The 18,960-nt window shown below is 42.3% G+C and overlaps 1 protein-coding gene across 2 annotated transcripts in view; it reads right to left on the bottom strand.

Moving 5' to 3' along the window:
- The window catches only part of LOC118234719 (POU domain, class 2, transcription factor 2-like), a 56,031-nt gene extending 40,539 nt beyond the window's left edge, over nt 1-15,492 (bottom strand). For both annotated transcript variants that reach the window (XM_035431501.1, XM_035431503.1), the window contains exon 1: nt 14,148-15,492. In XM_035431501.1, the coding sequence (XP_035287392.1) occupies nt 14,148-14,247 (100 nt within the window). In that variant the 5' untranslated portion in view covers nt 14,248-15,492. The remainder of the gene's footprint in view (nt 1-14,147) is intronic.
- Nucleotides 15,493-18,960: the final 3,468 nt, after the last annotated feature.

Here is an 18,960-nt window from a genome sequence, read left to right as displayed (position 1 = left end):
TGCAGTGCTGTCTCCAGGGAGGAGCCAGTGTGCAGTGCTGTCTGAAGGGAGGAGCCAGTGTGCAGTGCTGTCTGAAGGGAGGAGCCAGTGTGCAGTGCTGTCTGCAGGGAGGAGCCAGTGTGCAGTGCTGTCTGCAGGGAGGAGCCAGTGTGCAGTGCTGTCTGAAGGGAGGAGCCAGTGTGCAGTGCTGTCTACAGGGAGGAGCCAGTGTGCAGTGCTGTCTGAAGGGAGGAGCCAGTGTGCAATGCTGTCTGAAGGGAGGAGCCAGTGTGCAGTGCTGTCTACAGGGAGGAGCCAGTGTGCAGTGCTGCCTCCAGGGAGGAGCCAGTGTGCAGTGCTGTCTGAAGGGAGGAGCCAGTGTGCAGTGCTGTCTGCAGGGAGGAGCCAGTGTGCAGTGCTGTCTGAAGGGAGGAGCCAGTGTGCAGTGCTGTCTGAAGGGAGGAGCCAGTGTACAGTGATGTCTGCAGGGAGGAGCCAGTGTGCAGTGCTGTCTCCAGGGAGGAGCCAGTGTGCAGTGCTGTCTGCAGGGAGGAGCCAGTGTGCAGTGCTGTCTGCAGGGAGGAGCCAGTGTGCAGTGCTGTCTCCAGGGAGGAGCCAGTGTGCAGTGCTGTCTGCAGGGAGGAGCCAGTGTGCAGTGCTGTCTGAAGGGAGGAGCCAGTGTGCAGTGCTGTCTGCAGGGAGGTGCCAGTGTGCAGTGCTGTCTGCAGGGAGGAGCCAGTCTGCAGTGCCCTGAGCTTTAACAGCTGACCTGCAGCCCAGATGCTCAAAGACCCGGGTGATCCAAACACCAATCCCCTTAATGAGTCGGGAAATACTGGCATTCAAAATGAAAATCAGGAGATTTAAAAGCTAAAGCTGTTTGTGAAGAAAACCACAGAGACCAAAGATTTAGGTGTGCAACAAGAAGCCTAAAGCTTGGTGAGGCCAATGAAAGGTACTGTTTATGAAAAGACAAATAAATTTGTACTAGAGAGCTGGAAAGTTACATCAGTGAGGAGTTGGAACTTGCTTATGGAGAAATAAGCAGCATGAAGCATACAAAATATGAGTTATGTCTTCCATCTACAATATAGTTTCACTGGCAAGTTGAACTTCAATGTTTTACTGATAGAAAGCACTGACAAAGGCAGGGAAGGAAGGCTATGTAGATAGAAAGCAATAAAAACAGAGGAAGGTTACAGGTGTATTGTTACACATGCCTGACAACAAATTCCTATCCCGTCTTTAGGAATGGGCACCTTGGAAACAGTCGCTAAGGGAACAGACGACCCAAAGAGGGTGGGAGTAATGGAGGATGAAAAAGGAGATTGATAGTTAAAAAAACAGCGGGAAATAAAGAGAATGCGAGGGTGAAGAAGTGAAAGGAAATCAGATTTTGTCACAGAGGATCATAATTATTCCTGCTCCTCCACAGACTCCTGCAATGGTATTTCTTCAGGAAGGAATGTCCACAGTGCATGCGTACTAATTATTTAAAGTTACACTCCTGGCAGTAATTGGACAGTGTGCGTCATCACACTGAGCCCCTGCAGGTCCTTTAGAGTGCTGTTGGGTCTCAAAAGAAATGGGCCTTAAATAGCACCCCTGCTTTCAAACGCTAGTTTGGTTTATTGATGTTCTGGCTCACCGCCAGACACCTTTCTACTCGAAGAGTCCTCATTCTACCATTAACTCTACTTCTTACACACCCACTCTATCCTAGCACACTCTCTCTCTCTCTCTCTCTGACACACACACACACGCTCTGTAGTGAAATGTGCTCAGTGGTTTACACTTTGTTATGCATACACACACTCTACATCCAAGTACACACATTCATGCTGATGCAATTTCAAAAAAAAAAACTTCTGATATACAGCAGAATTTTTCTCTTGCAATTCACATGAATTACCTCACTACGCACATGCATTCATCCTAAACCAAGAAATTTCTGCAACTGGCATCCACTCATTTTCAGTCATAATTCTCAGTTTGTGACTAAGACCCCATATATGCACAAATATTTGAAGTGCAAAATTTTGCCAGTTTGACATTTCGGCACTAGTACTACCCCACATTCTTTGTTTGAGGTGTCTGAAGAACAAATCAGATTATCATACAAGCTTTCAAGTCCCGCAGCTGAGCCTGTTTGAGCATAAACCAGTTTTATCAGCCTGTAATTGAGAATGTGTTTTCTATCTGCTAAATATCATTAAAATATCTGCTAGTGGTTGCATCGGATATAATATTTACTCAGCAAGACTCACCAATATTTACTCACCAATTTATACATTACTAAATTCAAACAGTTTGCACTTTGCAGCACATTTTGAACATGTGACATAGTCATTACATAAACTGCACATGAGTCAGTGTACAGCTCTACCAAGTGTGCTCTGTACACAGAAACACAAACTAAAGAATATATTCAGCATAGTTTCCTCTTTAGCCAATTCCGTGAAAACCATGATGCTTGAAACAAAAATGGTTCAGTCACTCTTGGGCAATTCAAAGCGGTTTTGGGTTAGCTCTTTTGGTTAGCACACCAGAGCAGCCTATTCCATTTAGTTAGCATTAGCTAAGCAGTCTGACATTCCACACTTTGTGTACTGTGATTCCCCAAATTAATGAGCAGCCTTAGCCTGGCGCCCATCCCTGTATTTCATATTTAACCTTGGCCCCCGGTGACTCTGTCCTGGTTGTAAAACCGTACCCCCTCTCGCACCCTAACCCCCTCTCCCCCCTCCCCTTACTCTCCCCCTCCTCCTCTTTGATTTGCTCCATCTCTTTCTCCCTCCCAGTCATGCTGTTGTCCACTGTTCACCTCATTCATAGTAAACACTATTGATTTTCAGCATAGGAAATAAAAAATGCCATGAATTTTAATGCTTCTATCTGTCCCCTTCTTTTTTTACCAATCCCTCTCTCCCCCATTCCTCTCTTTCCCCCCCTCATTCTTCCTGAGGGAAGGATAAAGTGATGTGTGCGAGGAGGGGGGGGCATGGGGGGGGGGTAATTTCTCAGCTTGGTTCCTCCCACCGCCCTCTTAACTAGCATTTTTCCCAAGGGACAGGGGCAATCCTCATTCACGTGTAAAAATCCATACTACTTATATAGCGCCGGTGCTCCTCCTTCAGCTGTAACTGCCGCGGAGGAAGAGACGGCCCATACACTTTACATTCTCGTGGCATATGTGAAAGTCCCTTAATAATGAGTCCAAGTCCATCTTTGATCTTTGAAAGCATCCGGCGCAACGCTGAAGCTCTCTGATGTGAACTGTCAAAACAAAACAGACATTATTCAACTGGGCTTTTCAAGGGTGATCTTGCCCAGAGTGAAAAGGTATCTGTGTCGTTTTTTTTTTCTTCTATCTTTCTCAGAGACCTTTTTAAGGTTTACCACCTGGGCCCAGTTCTGACAATGATGTTCCAACAGAGCCAGGATTTGCTGCAGCCCAGACTCTGAGAGTCACTACAGAGCCAGATCATCTGTGCAGAGGAGGGATTTGACTTTTGTGTCACAAAGAATAAGGCCGAGGACTGAGGCTCGCTCTCTGGCAAATACAGAACAGTGCAGGCAAGCCATGGTAGGACTTCCTAATCTGTTCGAGGAAAGAGAAAGAAAATCCTTAAAATTGCTCTGTTACTTGATACCCAAGAAAGAAATACGACGGGCACAAATATTAGTTACTCAAAAAGCGCTATTTTACTCCAGAAACGACAAGAATGTTTCTGGCTAAATAATAATGTACAGAATCCTGGTCAAAATGACTCACAATTCATAATCCATATGCAATTCCAAAAAACAAAAATGGAAAAACAAGGAATAAGGGCCATTTGCATTTGTTGTTTATGTTAGGCAAACACGTGACACTTCATAATTTTTATCGCATTTTAAAAACTATTTCTGGCCTGCAGAATTTTGACAGATTCAAATCCACCTGGTCAACAGGACCGAGAAGAACGTGAAAGACATGATTCCCACCACATTCAGATATATCTGGGGCAGGAAGAGACACCCATAGCAGGAGCTATATTAAATAAAATGTTACTTTTTCTATTTAACCTTTAATCCTTTTCTTTTTTCAAATTTTCTCCTCAAAAATGTCTTTTAGCGCTGTTCTTTCATTATAATTTGACTGATGATTAGACCTGTCACTCAGGAAAGCATGTGGCCAACAGGAGGCACAAAAAGGGGTGGAGTCTTCATTTTTGTCCATTTCATTAATCCCCCCTACCAAAAAAAAAAAAAAGATTTAAGATAATTATTCCACTTCAAGTCTCCTGTGTTCTTCAAACTATTCACTTATTATCATGGACTCCGGTACAAGCTACTTTATTATCTTTTCAAAATGTCCGCTCTTTATGTGCAGTTGAACACATTCCATAATCACTTTGGCAACAATGCGGCCACCAGGCACGACAATAGAGCCGAGTCTTAATGGTGCTGAAAAGAGGAAAGAGAGAGAGAGAGAGAGAGAGAGAGAGAGAGAGAGTGCCGGAGAGAGGGATGAAAAGGGACAGACATGGCATGCCACAAAATGGACAGAAACAGAAAGAGGGAGGGAAAGGGGAGAGGGAGGTCAGAGAGTCAAAGGGACTTCTAGAGAGACAAAGGGAGTTAGGGTTTAAACCTTTGTGTAACAGTCGTTTTCCCCCCTCTGTGCAAACCACCGGTGAATACAGACGCGTGCGGCCTCTAACTCAGTCAATAGTGACTGAAGCCTCTTTGCTTAAGCTTTTGACATCTCTGTGATGCTTTATCTTAACTGAAACCCCTTCTTTCATCGCATTCGCTTTGCTTTGTGTTAACAAATTGCTTTAGCTATTGCTTATTGGAAACACATAATTTCAAGCATGAATTTTATAATTTGTTACATAATTTATCATTTGTTCAATACACTCCACAGTATATTCATATACATAGTAATAACATCAATAACACTGGTTAAACAGTGCACAATGCAAATACATTAACATAATTTGTGACCAGAATTCTATGGGGAATGTTGATACATGAGTGACATTGAGGCTTCTGAAATGCACCTTTATGTATTTTTACATTTTCATTTACAGGTACTGTGGAAGGTATGACAGAGACAGTGGCAGCACCCAGAGTCTCTGCGCAGTTTTGACGTTTGCAGTGGGGGTGGGGATTCAGAGTCAAGTCCAGTGCGGATGTTGAAGTCTGACTTCCATTTCACCCGTAACGCAGAGAGGGAGACTGGACTGGGGTTAGGAAGAGGGGAGGAAAGGGTGCATAGGGGACACACAACAAATTCATTTTACGCGTAATGCAAGGTGAGAGGAACAGGATAGAGGGTGCAGAGCAAGAAAATTTTTTGTCAATCCAATGGGTGTGTGTGGGTGTGTGTGAATGTGTGTGTGCATGCATGCGTGTGTATGTGTGTGTGTGTGTGTGTGTGTGTGTGCGTGTGAGTACAGGGGGGAGGAGGTTAATAGACTCAGCCAAGCACTCAGATATATTAAAGAAGAAACACCAGAATTTGCCGCACCTGTCATTGTGTATTTTGTAATTTATAAATAGATCTATCTATCTATCTATCTATCCATCTATCTATCTATCACATGTATAATGTAAATGCGTGCATGCACATGTGTGTAAGTGAGAGAGTGTGCATGTGTGTGTGTGTGTGTGTGTGCGCAAGCGTGCGCGTGCGTGTGTGTGTGTGTGTCCGTGCACGCTGCATGATATTACATTTTCTCAAAGCTGCACTCAACTACACAATCACCCATACATTACCAAAGACCGGATGGAGCGTGGACAAAACATCCAGGGGCAAGTAGGGCAGCCTCATTATCATAACCTTTGTCCACTAAATGAAATGGAGACATTTTGTCTCCTGCTAAAGCACCTCCACAAAGGAGGGAGGAACCCAGCGCCACTGGTCAAGTCTTGACACTGTTATTTAAATGCACACTTAACATATTCTTACAAAGCCGGGACCCATAAGAATATTGAACCACAGCGGAGGCCTGGAACTAATATAATTAAACCGCTACTTTTCAAAACGAGGAGCTACCCAGCACCATAGACATGCGCATTAGCTATAAGGGACGTGCCTAGCAATACTAACAATTATGTGCTTCTGTATGACATTTATATTACGCACATTATATAAAACAAATATTAATACAATAATGTGTAAAATGTATGATCAGATTAGACATGAACAGATAATTACTTGTAGAATATTTTATGCTGCCACAATTTTTAATATAGTTGTCACAGTATAAATGATGTCACAATTTAACAGCAGTGCCTCTCCTCACTGTTGTCACGTTTCATCGTACATACGTGAGGGAAATTCAGCAAATGGCAGAACATCAGGCCCAGAGCACGGGCCAATAAATGGCCTTCTTACATTAAACTGAAACAAAATCGAGGCAATACAAAATTTTCAGGGATGAAACCATTGCTTTTATTAGGCAAAGTTTCTCGCCCAGTTACATATTTAATAAATTCATACAAAAACTCCAAGCGGACGCAATAAATCACGAGGCAGGAGCCAAGTGGCTCATGCATCACCGCTCCCCGACCCCTGAACCACGGTATTTTGAAAAGTGAAATCTCATTATTCTCCTTAATTAAAATCAGGTAGAAACCTTGACCTTGATATGGGTTTAATCAGCAATTCAGCCTCTGGCTATTAATACAACACTGCGGTGTGTTTGCACCGGTTACAACACATTAGAATGATTTCTGTTGCCAGGAATGAACTGGAAATAAATTATATAATTATAACTGTAATTACAGGAGCCCTCGTCAGAATCGGCTTTAACAGTAACACCACATATCTTTGTTTCGCTGATGGCTTACTTCAAGGTAAACTACCATCTGAAATGGGCTGGTTCCTCTTAATTAAATGAGGCCCAAAGCAGCGATTAATGTGTGATGTTTCATGAATCCTATAATGGGCGGAAACACTGTGAGATGCCAATAAATGAATTTTTTGAACCAATCAAAATGAATAGCTTTGCACAGCAAAAGAGAATGATTGGTCCAAACCACTGAGTGCACGATAGCTCTCCTATGACTGCAATACTGGCTAATAAGTCACATTTTTAGGAAGCACTCACAGACCTCAGCATATATAATTTTACTGGTAATCTTTTAAACTGTGCAAGCTGCTTAATGGTAGGAGAGTTCGAGTTGCCTTGGGTTTAAACGCAAAGTCTCAGAGAATACCACACATGACCAAAACGTTAGAATTATGCATGTGGTCAGGGTGTTTTCTAAAAAACTGAAAAATAAGCAATTTTATCAATATGGCAGAATAATTGTCATTTTAAGAAAAAACCCAAATGAATTTATCTATGTTGTTCATTGCAAAATATTTCCAGCATTCCCCAATCGGTGTGTCGCGGCACTCTGGTGTGCTGTATGAAAAATCCTTTTTTTAAAATTTCAAATGAATTAAAAAAAAAAAAAAAACCATAATGAGCAAATCTCAAAACACAAAAGCCAAAAATAAATGTCATTAAAATGCATATCATTTAATTAAAACCCTGCAAGAGTATCGAGGCCTACTGTCGACATGTCGCATCAGCACATCGTTCACTTTTGAAATTGGTGTGCCGTGAGATTCTGTAAATTTGGAAAGTGCGCAACGGAAGGAGAAAGGCTGGGAAACGCTGATCTAAAATGTACACAAATATGTGAGATTTATTGCTAACTAATTACAGGGGCAGTACTGTCGTTATTTTGATAAGAGAACTGGACTTGTAACGAGGTGTGTGTTCTATTCCAAGCTAGGGCACTGCTGTACAACAGCAAGGCACTGACCCTGAATATCTTCATTAAAATATACAGCTGTATTCATAGATAGTATGGAAAAAATATCTCTGAGTAAGAGTGTCTGCTAAATTCCGATATGAAAGGTGTGTGTTTTTTATAGCTTAAACAAGTGAACTACATGATTTAAATTAAGGCATCTGCAGTACATGGTTAAATAAATCAGTAATACATGTAAACGTTATTTACACGATATTTTCAGTTTGGTACATTCTTTAAAAAAACTTGGGACACAAGAAAACTAAGACTAACTAATTTGTCAAATAAATATGTTAATAATATATTAATAGTCTGACTGACTGCTTTGGATTTAAAGGTAAAATTATATCTTATGTACTTTTAATGTAACATCAATGCCATGGTACAACACAGAAAATGCAAAGAACAGAAGATATAAAATTGATATACAGCAGAAATCGTTTAGAATATACAGTCTGAATGACAGGGAAGAGGAAGAGAAGAACTATAAGGATAGAGGAAAATTCAGAAAAAAAAGGTGAGGAAGAGTGTGTGTGGCTTAAATCTAACAAGTTCATTTATGTATGTGTGTGTGTGTGTGTGTGTGTGTGGGAGAGTGTGTGTGCGTGTGTGTGTGAGAGTGTGTGAGTGTGTGTGTGCGTGAGTGTGTGAGAGCGTGAGTGTGTGGGTGAGAGTGTGTGTGTGTTTTTGCGTGAGTGTGTGTGTGTGTGTGTGTGTGTGTGTGTGTTTGGGTTAATGTACACATGTCCACGTGTCAGTGTGTAGACGCGTGTGTGTATTTGCATGTGTGTTTGTGTGAATGTGCGTTTGTGTGTATGGCTGAACGCTATGTCAGTTAATGCCTGTAATGATTCATATGGGAGAATTTGGTTTCTGCTTGTTCCTCACTGAGAAACACAATACCCTGTACTGCTGTTAATGAGCCTTAGGGACGTCTACATTAATACACCATTTAACTGCCCCAACACATCTGCACTGTTATTCACACACATCATAGGCAGCCTAACCGTGAGCCATGCATCACTGCTCTTTGTGGCTAACTAAATATAGCATTCCTTTTTTTTTGTAATTGCAGTGATCACCAATGACATGGCTCGGGGGAGAGCTACCTGCTTCTATGTTCCGCCCATAAGAACTTTTGGCTCAGATCTCTCAAAGTGCCTTTAGAATTTCCTCGCGTTTGACGGCTGAGTGGCTTACTGGTAAGGCGCTGGTAATGAGCAAAGCCTGGGCCGTATACTGCTGAAATCTCAGGATTCAAAGGTTCAAGGAGGGCCTGTGCCATTGGCTGACCATGACCTTGATCCCATAGCGACAGGACACAGTCGGATTCGTCCCACCAGAGGTGAGGTGGTATTAAATTAGCCAGGGTTCCTGTAATATTGTGGCTTAAACAAATCATTTTAATTCCCATGATGCTCTAAGCCCATGATCCTCAATGTTTAAGTCTCAGTCAAGCAGGTGAACTAGAACAAGCTTCCATATAAGTCTTAATTATTACATGTTCTCTCTCCACCTCAGCCGATATGAGGCAAGCGCTCTGGCACAAAATGGCTGCCGTGCATCCCCCAGCTGGAGGCTGCACAAGTGGTGGTTGAGGTGTGTCCCTCGTTGTGAAATGTTTTAAGTGACATGAAAGGTACAAAATCAATGAAATTCATTCTTCTTCTGCTACTGCTGATTCTCTTTTCTCTTCATTACGAAAACAGAAATGCTTCAAATCCCATGCTGTTCCATTTTGCTCAGTTTGAATGAAACTTGACAGTACAGTTATTAGCGGCTTATGTAATCCATCTAATCTTTTTGCCTCTTCGGGAAAGATTTAATTTTGACAGCCCATATGCTGTATCCATGCATCCTGCTGTTTTGATCTGTTAAATAGCTACTTCATTATTATTATTATTATTATTATTATTATTATTATTATTATTATTATTAGTTTGTCATTATTATTACTATTATTGTCATCCCTCTGGCTACACTGGCACACAATCACTCTCAAGGTGTACACAAAATGATAGATCGATATGCAACTGAGAGAGAAAGACAGAGACGGACAGAAAAAGAGAGCGTGCAGGTGGGTCAGTGGTGGGGAAGAAATAGGTGATGGTAGGGAATAACTGAGGAGAGCTCACTTAATCCAATAGAACATGCCGTAATGACATCTTTGGTTGCTTAATGCAATAAACCATTTTGTATTGACATCTTTATTGTGTCTATTGATTCCCCATTATGCTGCTAACAAAGCCTGGTTGACATTTTGTCATTTGCAATCATGTTAGCACTGGGACCTGCACACAGTCCCTCTTACACCGATCTGCACACACACACACACACACACACACACACACACACACACACACTCACGAGAGCTATATTCGCATGCATCCACTAACGTACATGCCTTACTGTGTACATAAATCTGTATCAACACAAGGATAAATGCACTCATTCCCACAGAGATGCCAATGGGGAAGTAAATCACTGCAACATTTCACTAATATATTTCACTAACATTTCAGTGAAGCCTAGACCTCAAAGTGGTTAACATCGGCAATACAAATATAGTAAAATAAAGACATACCAAATGTAAATTTACAATATACAATATAACCAATTTATATATTATATTGTCATAGCCCACGCAGGATCATTCTGACGAAGTATTTTCACGAAAGGATTGCGGGTGTACGTATTATCACGCATCATCTTTTTCACGGCAGATAACACGGACCAATTTCAGCTAATTGTTACGCACAGTCGTTGACATGGAGTATCGTACAGCCGGATGCATAATTTACACTTCAATTTACACCACATTCCAGTAATCTACGGTAGATTACCACCTGCAGCTGTCTGTCAACAAGTCCCTGACCGGTACGAAATACCGCTGACATAAAATTGGCACTGTCTGTCAATAAAACCCCTGCTCGGTTTGTCTGCTGAACCTGGAAGTCATTAAAAATACACATTAACGTTTAATCGATCCGTTAATGGTGACCTCTGCGGAAGCCACCTGGGATAGCCGGCTGTGGCAAGCTTCCAGCCACAACGTTATCAAAGATACAGTACGACGGGTAACCCAGAGCTTCGGACCGAACCGCCGGGAACGTGCAACACGTTAAAGCGTCCGAGCCGTGTCACGTGCGCGGTTTTTCCTGATGTACCTCACCATTAACTACCTTGTCTGCCGTCATGCTGAGAGCACGGGGGTGACAACTAAAGCAATGCACCACCCCCCCCCCCCCCCGACCCCAAAGGAGAGCAGGACAGTCCACCATCCTTTCATATTTTTTGCTTTATTCGGACAGGTAGAAAGCACAGAGGGTAACAGGTATAGAAAAGGGAACACAAAGAGCTACGGCAGGAGTCAAACCCCCGCCCATGCGAGGTATAACGTACGGCGGAGTCCGCTGCCCCACAGACCACGCCACACATCTCGCCCAAGTGGCGCAATTCTTGGGGTTGATTGCCGATAAGTGCGGACTAAAAACCCTGTGCTGAGGCCTCAGAGGTGTACCCCCACAGCAAGCGACAGGCTTGTGGGGTGCCCCAGTCTATCCAATCTCTCCATCCTTCAATCACAGGGCATACAAACAATATTGTAGCCTCTTGTCAGCATTTTTGGTACAGCAGGAAACAAAACTGTAACTTCCTGTGGGCTGAACTATGAAATGCACTGTAATTGTGGAACCCACGTACACTGCTTAAGATGGCATTACATTAAATTTAATATATATTCAAGTAAATCCGCAACCAGCATGGTTTCTATGCCAAACTTTAAGATTGCTTTCTTCCTTTTTGTGAATTGCTTTCTTCCATTTTGTGCATCTGCAGTCTCCCCAGTGGAGATCCTTTTGGAGCTCTTTTGACACAGTGAGTCTCCTGGTCCACATGACCTCCTTCTCCAAGCTGGAGATCTCAGACACAGCTAATTACCCCTTACACTGACTGACCACGTTCCTGAAAAGGCTCATCCTCTACATTCTCCCAGTTCTCTGGACAGGTGTACCCCATGGCTCAGTCCTTGGCTCCCTAGTTGTTCTCTTTTTTATATTGCACATTCATACCTTTACAGCTGACGGATTGATAGTACTGATATCACCCATACTGATAGCCAGTTCTTGCCATTTTCACAGTTCAAACCCTAAGAAATAAACCCACTGTGCTTCATGAGAATGGCACAGCATTTCCTTGGAATCCACCAAACTGCACCACATATCCCACCCCAGACACCAGCCAAGAGACACATGACAACACCCTCAATTGTTCATCTTGGTATGACAGTGTTACTCAATGTGAAAATGCAATATGCACATGTTCTTCACTGGCTAAGCCCTGGCATTCTGCAGCATTATAGCATCTGATTACCATTAACCCCTCCCAAACAAATACAGAACTCTGACATCCCAACACCCCTCCCCCCACTGGTGCAGCAAGTCACCTCTCTCAACTGGAATCGAGCTTGGGACCTTACTGATTGTAACACCCAGAAGCAGTATGATGCTTATTTCAAAGTATTTGCACCACAATAAGCCACCAATGAACCCTCCTCTCTCCCAGTGCCACAGGACTTGCTCCCTGCAACCTCCAGGCTCGTCTTTCTGTTCACAAGTTCTGCAAGCTGAAGGAAAGGCCCACTATTGTCAGAACCCTTTTGTGCTACAGTAACCTAGCCACTGCAATTACACTACACCATCACCAGAGCCCTACCCCCATTCTGGAAACACATTCCTCACCACTACTACACCGGGGGGACTGCAATAGCAAACCAAGACTACATGTAAGAGTACCACATATGGAGCACCACATATTCCAATCAGCAATGCAGAATATATGGAAGTAGTGTGTGCACACACACAAATGAATATACAAATGCACACAATTAGTTAAAAGTAGTTGTTGAACATTGATGAGAAAACAGTTTATTGCACATGTTGTGTGCACAGATTCACAATACAGTTTCCATTTCTTCAACACCAACCTATTTACTTATTTAACAGATTTTTTTCAAAATCCTGACAAAGAATTTCCATTTTAATGTCGATGCTCACTCCCACCTTTATTCCCCAGGGTATAGCATCGAAAAGACAGTCCTTACAATTGTGTCCTCTGAGACATTTTCATATGGGAGATACAATCCGGTTCCCATACCTCACCCCTTTCTCCAACAAAACCAGGGAACATGAGAGATGAGAACAGCACTCTCTTCGCTTCTAAACTTGCCCCCCCCCCCCCCCCCCCCCCCCATCTCTCTCTCTCTCTCTCAATATTCCGTAGGAATCCAAGGTACTAGTTACTCTTCATTTAATTTAACTTTTGTTCACTTTCGTCATTGGCAGGCAAATTATGTCTCACATCTAGAGCAATGGGGCCCGCGTTCAGTGAAAAAGAAAGGTTTAAAGGTGGACTGTGAATCTTCTTTTTTCAATTCAAAGTGTTGGAAAATAAAAAATATCATCTCAACCTGATTGACAAACAGTTTATGCTGTCAAATTCGTCTTCTTTGAAATCCGCTTCAGTGGGCTGCTTTCGGTCGCTCTCCTCGAATCAACCGGCAAAACTACTGTCGACGGGATGGAGGGAGTTGGTCACTATCTCTGATGGCAGAAAGTCTGCCCGTTTGTATTGCACCCCATTCCAGTCGCATATGAACTATCCAAATCAGACCATAATCCCATATTTAGTCGGCAGAAAAAAAATGAATTAACGAATATTACACATTTGTAAGCTACTTTAAAACCGCAGGCACGGGCCACGAGAGAAGCTATTTTAAAGAAAGATAAAAGGCGCATCGCGTTCCCCTCTTCCTCCCTGCATCCTTTCCTCTCCTTCGTCCTCTGCCAGTTTCTCTCCCCCTCTCTCCCTCCATCCGACAGTCCTGGAATCGATCTCTACAAGATCGATAAATTGCCATGAATATTCCCTGCCGGCGGTGAGACTAGCGCGGGAGAGACGGAGGCAGAGGCAGAGGCTAAGGGAGAGGAAGAGAGGAGACAGATGGAGACGGAGATGGGAGAAAAGGAATATAAAGAGACAGAGTATGTATTTGGGCTCTAAAGAGACGAAAATACACTCTAAAACGGAACCTCGTATTGTTTTAAAAAACGACACAATCGCTGTGTTCTTTTTCGCTTTGTGGCAGGTTGTCATTCGTATAGCCTAATAGTTTCAAGACGTGGAAGAGAGAATGCAACATCATAAATAGGAAAACGCGTAAAAGATTTCCTTCCATTGTGGATTTTAGCGAGCCACGTTGTAGGCTACAGGATTACAGGGGCGGGTAGGCTCCCTTTACTTTCAATGAAATTATCAGAAAACACAGGTATGGCGACAGAGTTACAGAAATAGCAGTAAAAGTAAAAATTTCTTACCGGAGTTGGATCGCAGAGCCAGCGGGGATTTGAGACACCAGGCGTTGAGGTCGGGAGCAGTTCTCTGAAAGACGAACGGCACCGGCAAGGGAACAAACATGATCCTTCGTCTTCTTAATTTAAATAGTTAAGCTACAGTTGTAACGGCACTAATCTTGGTCTTTTCTTCTCTTTATCTTCGCTTGTTTTCCAGGTAGACACTTACAAAAATGTATTTGGTACTTTAAACGTCAGCTGAAATATCCAATAAATGTGCGTATATTAAATTCAATTTAACATTATTTTGGTGTCGTCTTGTGTAATTAGCTATGTATAGATACAGACTGTCTTTCCAATGATTGCGTGGTTGTGTTTTAATAAAAGAAGAACAGTTGTCAGCTCAAACTAACACAACAGACGGATAGGACTGGTTTTTTGTTTGTTTGTTTGTTTGTTTGTTTTTTCTTTTGCGGCTACACTATACGATTATACATTTATTAGTCTTTTTGTCTCTATTATTATTATTATTATTATTATTATTATTATTATTATTATGGCCTAATAGTGCTCGTTTTTCCTATCTGGCGTTTCTGTCGTCGTTTCTCATGGGTTGCTGTAGCTGTAACAGTCCAGAGAAGACCCGTTCGATATGTTTTCATACATATTCTCATTTTCTTTCGTGTTCATTCTTTCCTCTGACTCTCTGTATTCCCTGCAGAGATGAATATGAGAACATTCGGCTTAACAGTCGATGGCCTCGTGTCCTTCTTTTGGATTTGCTTTGGTTTTAGCTTGTAAATACAACTATTAGGATTAATTATTTCGACACAACAGAGATTTCTTAGTTCTGGCATCCGTAAGCTATAAAGAACAGTAGCTGAGGTGTTCGTGTTTGCGTTTGTTTTTGGTTTTTTTCTTTTTCTTTGTTTTTGGTTGATTTATTTGGTTTCTAGCTTTCAATATCTCACCACATCCACACGTAGCCTACGTGTAAAGCGCAAGTCTTTTGAAAATCAATTAAATAATTACAGTAATTTAAATAAATAAATAATAAGTAAGACTACACGTGCTCGGTTGGCCTTCGCTCTACCTCCTCCTCTCTCTCTGTCTCTCTCTCTTTCTGTCACAGGGTAGGCTAGTAATTAAAACGCAATCAATCGATAAATAAATAAATAAAACCAGCGTACACAAAAATGAAAACAAAACAGAAAAAAGCCCTGAACCTGCTACGTTGTATCGTTTTTAGTATCACTTGCCTATCTGTCCGTCCATCCGCCTGTGTGTCTGTCTGTTTGTTCCCGTTATTTGGGAACCTCAATAGCTCATTCGACTCGACTCCCTCCCGTATTAAATCGCTCTGGCACTATGTTGCCCGCAACATTGAAGCAGGAGAGGACCCGCTACTACTCACACGCTCGCCCCCCGCCCCCACCCCCATCCGCCTCTCTCTCTCTCTCTCTCTCTCTCTCTCTCCGTTCTAATCGTACGAAAGACCTCTCTATTGATTACATGATTTTCTTCTATTTAATGACGAGAGTATTCACAGTAATAGGCCTTTAACCAGGACTACATAATGGTAATGTGTTCGATGTATTTGCATATAATTTCAAATACGGTGCAAGCATATATTTCTACTTGTGGTTAAATATTTATCCAATATCTATATTAGGCCTAGAATGAAAAATTACCCATTGCAATTACTCATATTACCACATATGATATGTGCTCGTAGGATGATTCATTAATCTTACAGAATTTGAGCTTTAGATGAATGTGTTGTAGGCCTTTAAATGGCAGGAGGTATCATTAATCCATTCAGTGTAGTTGGTTATATGCATTCCAGGGTACAGCGCGAGCTGGCCTACTCTCAAGTCCCTCAGTATTTCCTCCTTCTTCCACCGATACGTTACATGCTGTCAATTATAAAGCCACAATCTGCGCTGAGCTCTTACACACAAGATTATTGCCAGTATAGATTTTTTAAATAGAAAAATCTATACGCTAAGCATCGCAGTGAATACGGGAAAAATCGAAATCGCCGCGCTAGATTTCTCTCTCCCAATGCACCTCTCTTGGCACTGTGGTTTAAGTTACTGATCAACTGTAAACTGTAAACGTACGCATAGCAGGAAAACGGATACATGCAGCAATAAGAATGTCAATAAAATATATGGAAGAAAATACTGTCGGCAAATTTACAAGGCTGCTTTATTATTATTATTATTATTAGTAGTATTAGTATTAGTGTTAGTATTAGTATTAGTATTAGTATTATTATTATTATTGTTATTTTTATTTATATTATTTCACCAAGGACTCGGCTATAGGAAATAATAATCAATATAAATTATTATAGTCATCGTAGTGTTACGTAAGATCAACGAGTTATATTAGCCTTTATACTTCCCCTAAAATACACAACAATTGTAGCACGAGGTTTATTGTTGCTTTTCCTCTTTCGACCATTTGACAGATGACATCTGCAAGTCGAACGAGGAAGAAAAAAGAAGCGACTAGTTGTCCTTCACGAACCCCCCTCGCCGGGAGAGGGTGCTCAGCACCCCCCGATATTCCTTCCAGACAAAAGCAATTATTTCTTGTAGAATATAGTGTGGTTGTGTGCGTCTGTGGGAGAGGGGGATAGAGGGAGGGTGTGTGAGATTGAAGGAGAGGAAAATGAAATAGTGTTGGAAGGCAGGGTGGATTTCGCGCCTCACCACTACCTTTTCTTCTTAGGACATTTTATATCATACAGGTTTCACGCACCGATAGTACACAGGTGGAAACCATGTGTACTATTTTATCCATCGATATAAAAAAGTAAAACTGCTCATATACAGACAGAATTAAATATGCGCAAAATATAAATTTGATAGGCCTATTTGTGTGCCAATTATAGATAGGCACACAATTTATGTAATCCTACATTAAGAAAATTACACTGTCAGATAAGGAAATACGGCCAATAGGCCTAGTCGAGCCTATAGGCCTACACAAAAGCCTACAATACGCGACTACACGCAACCCAGTCCTGTTGACATATCCACATGAGCAACACTTCCACGTGCCCATCTCTGGACACTTCCAGTCTTGCTAGCACGTGTCGTCCCAAGTTCTCACAGATCCGACAAAAAGACAGTTCACTGGCTTTGGGTAGGGACGTACTAAAGTATTTCTCGGTGTTATTAACCAGAATTTACAAGAGGATACGGTAGATCGCTTGTTCCTTTTTAAATAATGTAGGGGAAACTGCGACCTTCTCTAAAATGTAGTTTTATTACAGTTCTGTTCCTACAACCGTGATCCCAGCTCTCTGCATTTGCTATTTGTGAAATAGAAACACGCATTTGACCATAAGAACAACAAGGAGCGCAGAAGATATTAATATGCAAACACTGTAAATGATCGGTAGCCTATATTAAGATATATTATTAGAGAAAATAGTTATTATAATAATGCAGTGTTTCTGTTGTTTTATGAAAGCACTGTACAGTACATACCATAATATATTAATACATACATTGTATTATTAATATATTATTACTGTATTATAAATGACCATACTGAAAACAGCCATGGTGCCTAGAGTTTGCACAGTTGTTCTCAGATACTTAAATGTCTGTGCTTCAGTGTGTGTGTGTGTGTGTATGTGAATGTGTGTGCGTGTGTGTACATATGCGTCCCTATGGTTATTGTTAAACAGCAATGTCATCTTGACAAACGAGCTGGTTGAATTAAATTCTCTCTCATCAATAACACAGTGCCCCAATCAATACCAGCTAACAATTATATTACTGCCTCCCTCACTGCTGTAACAAGCACCTATTACTGAGGAGAACTCTCCCACTGATTCACAAACTCACTCATTGCATGCGTTTGCACTTACACACATATGCCCTCTCTCTCTGTATCTCCCCCGCCTCTCTCTCTCTCTCTCTCTCTCTCTCTCTCCCTCCCCCTCTCTCTCTCACACACACACACACTGATGCAGCCTGCCTTCTCTTTTGTACGCACACACAAGCAGATTGAAAACTACGATATGCACAGGAACATACATTAGAGAAGCTGTGCATGAGTGTGTGGGCGGCACGGTGGTGCGGTGGGCAGCACGGCTGCCACACAGCAAGGTACGAATCCTGGCCAGGGTCTTGTGTGTGGAGTTGGCCTGTTCCCCCTGCGTCCGTGTGGGTTTCCTCTGGGTCAGGTTCTGCGCAGGTTAGGGAGAATTGGAGAGTCTAAATTGTCCTTGGGGTATGAAGGTGTGAGTGAATGGTGTGTGTGCCTTGCAATGGACTGGTGAACTGTCCCGGATGTATTCCTGCCTCTCGCCCAATGCATGCTGGGATGGGTTCCAGCACCCCATCCCAGGACCCTGACCAGGAATGAGCGGGTTAGGTACTGCATAGATGGATGTATGTGTGAACTCAACAATTAGGTTGAGATGCTTGTATTTTTAAACAGCCAAAGGCACAGAGCAAAATTGTATGCAGTACTGGAGCAGTTTGTGTTTGTGTGTGTGTGTGTGTGTGTGTGTGTGTGTGTGTGTGAGTGAGAGAGAGAGAGAGAGACGGGAGAAGACAGACAGCCAGATGAACATGGAGACCACTAAATCTTTTCATTGACTTTTTCACTTTCTATCATTCTCCAATTCCTCTGTTTCTTCAATTCTGTACCTGCAGCCTCTCCATCCAACACCCTTATCCTTTCCCCACTCCACTTAAAAAAACAACTTTTTATTAACTTGACCTCTCTCTCTCTTTCTCTCCCCCCCCCCCCCCCCCCCCTCTCTCTCTCTCGCTCTCTCTCCTCTCCCTCTCTCTCTTTCTCTCTGCCA

The sequence above is a fragment of the Anguilla anguilla genome, chromosome 8 (genome assembly GCF_013347855.1).
Source record: "Anguilla anguilla isolate fAngAng1 chromosome 8, fAngAng1.pri, whole genome shotgun sequence".
Lineage (NCBI taxonomy): Eukaryota > Metazoa > Chordata > Actinopteri > Anguilliformes > Anguillidae > Anguilla > Anguilla anguilla.
Note: the sequence above shows the minus strand (reverse complement) of the source record. Positions and strands in the feature narration are given on the sequence as shown.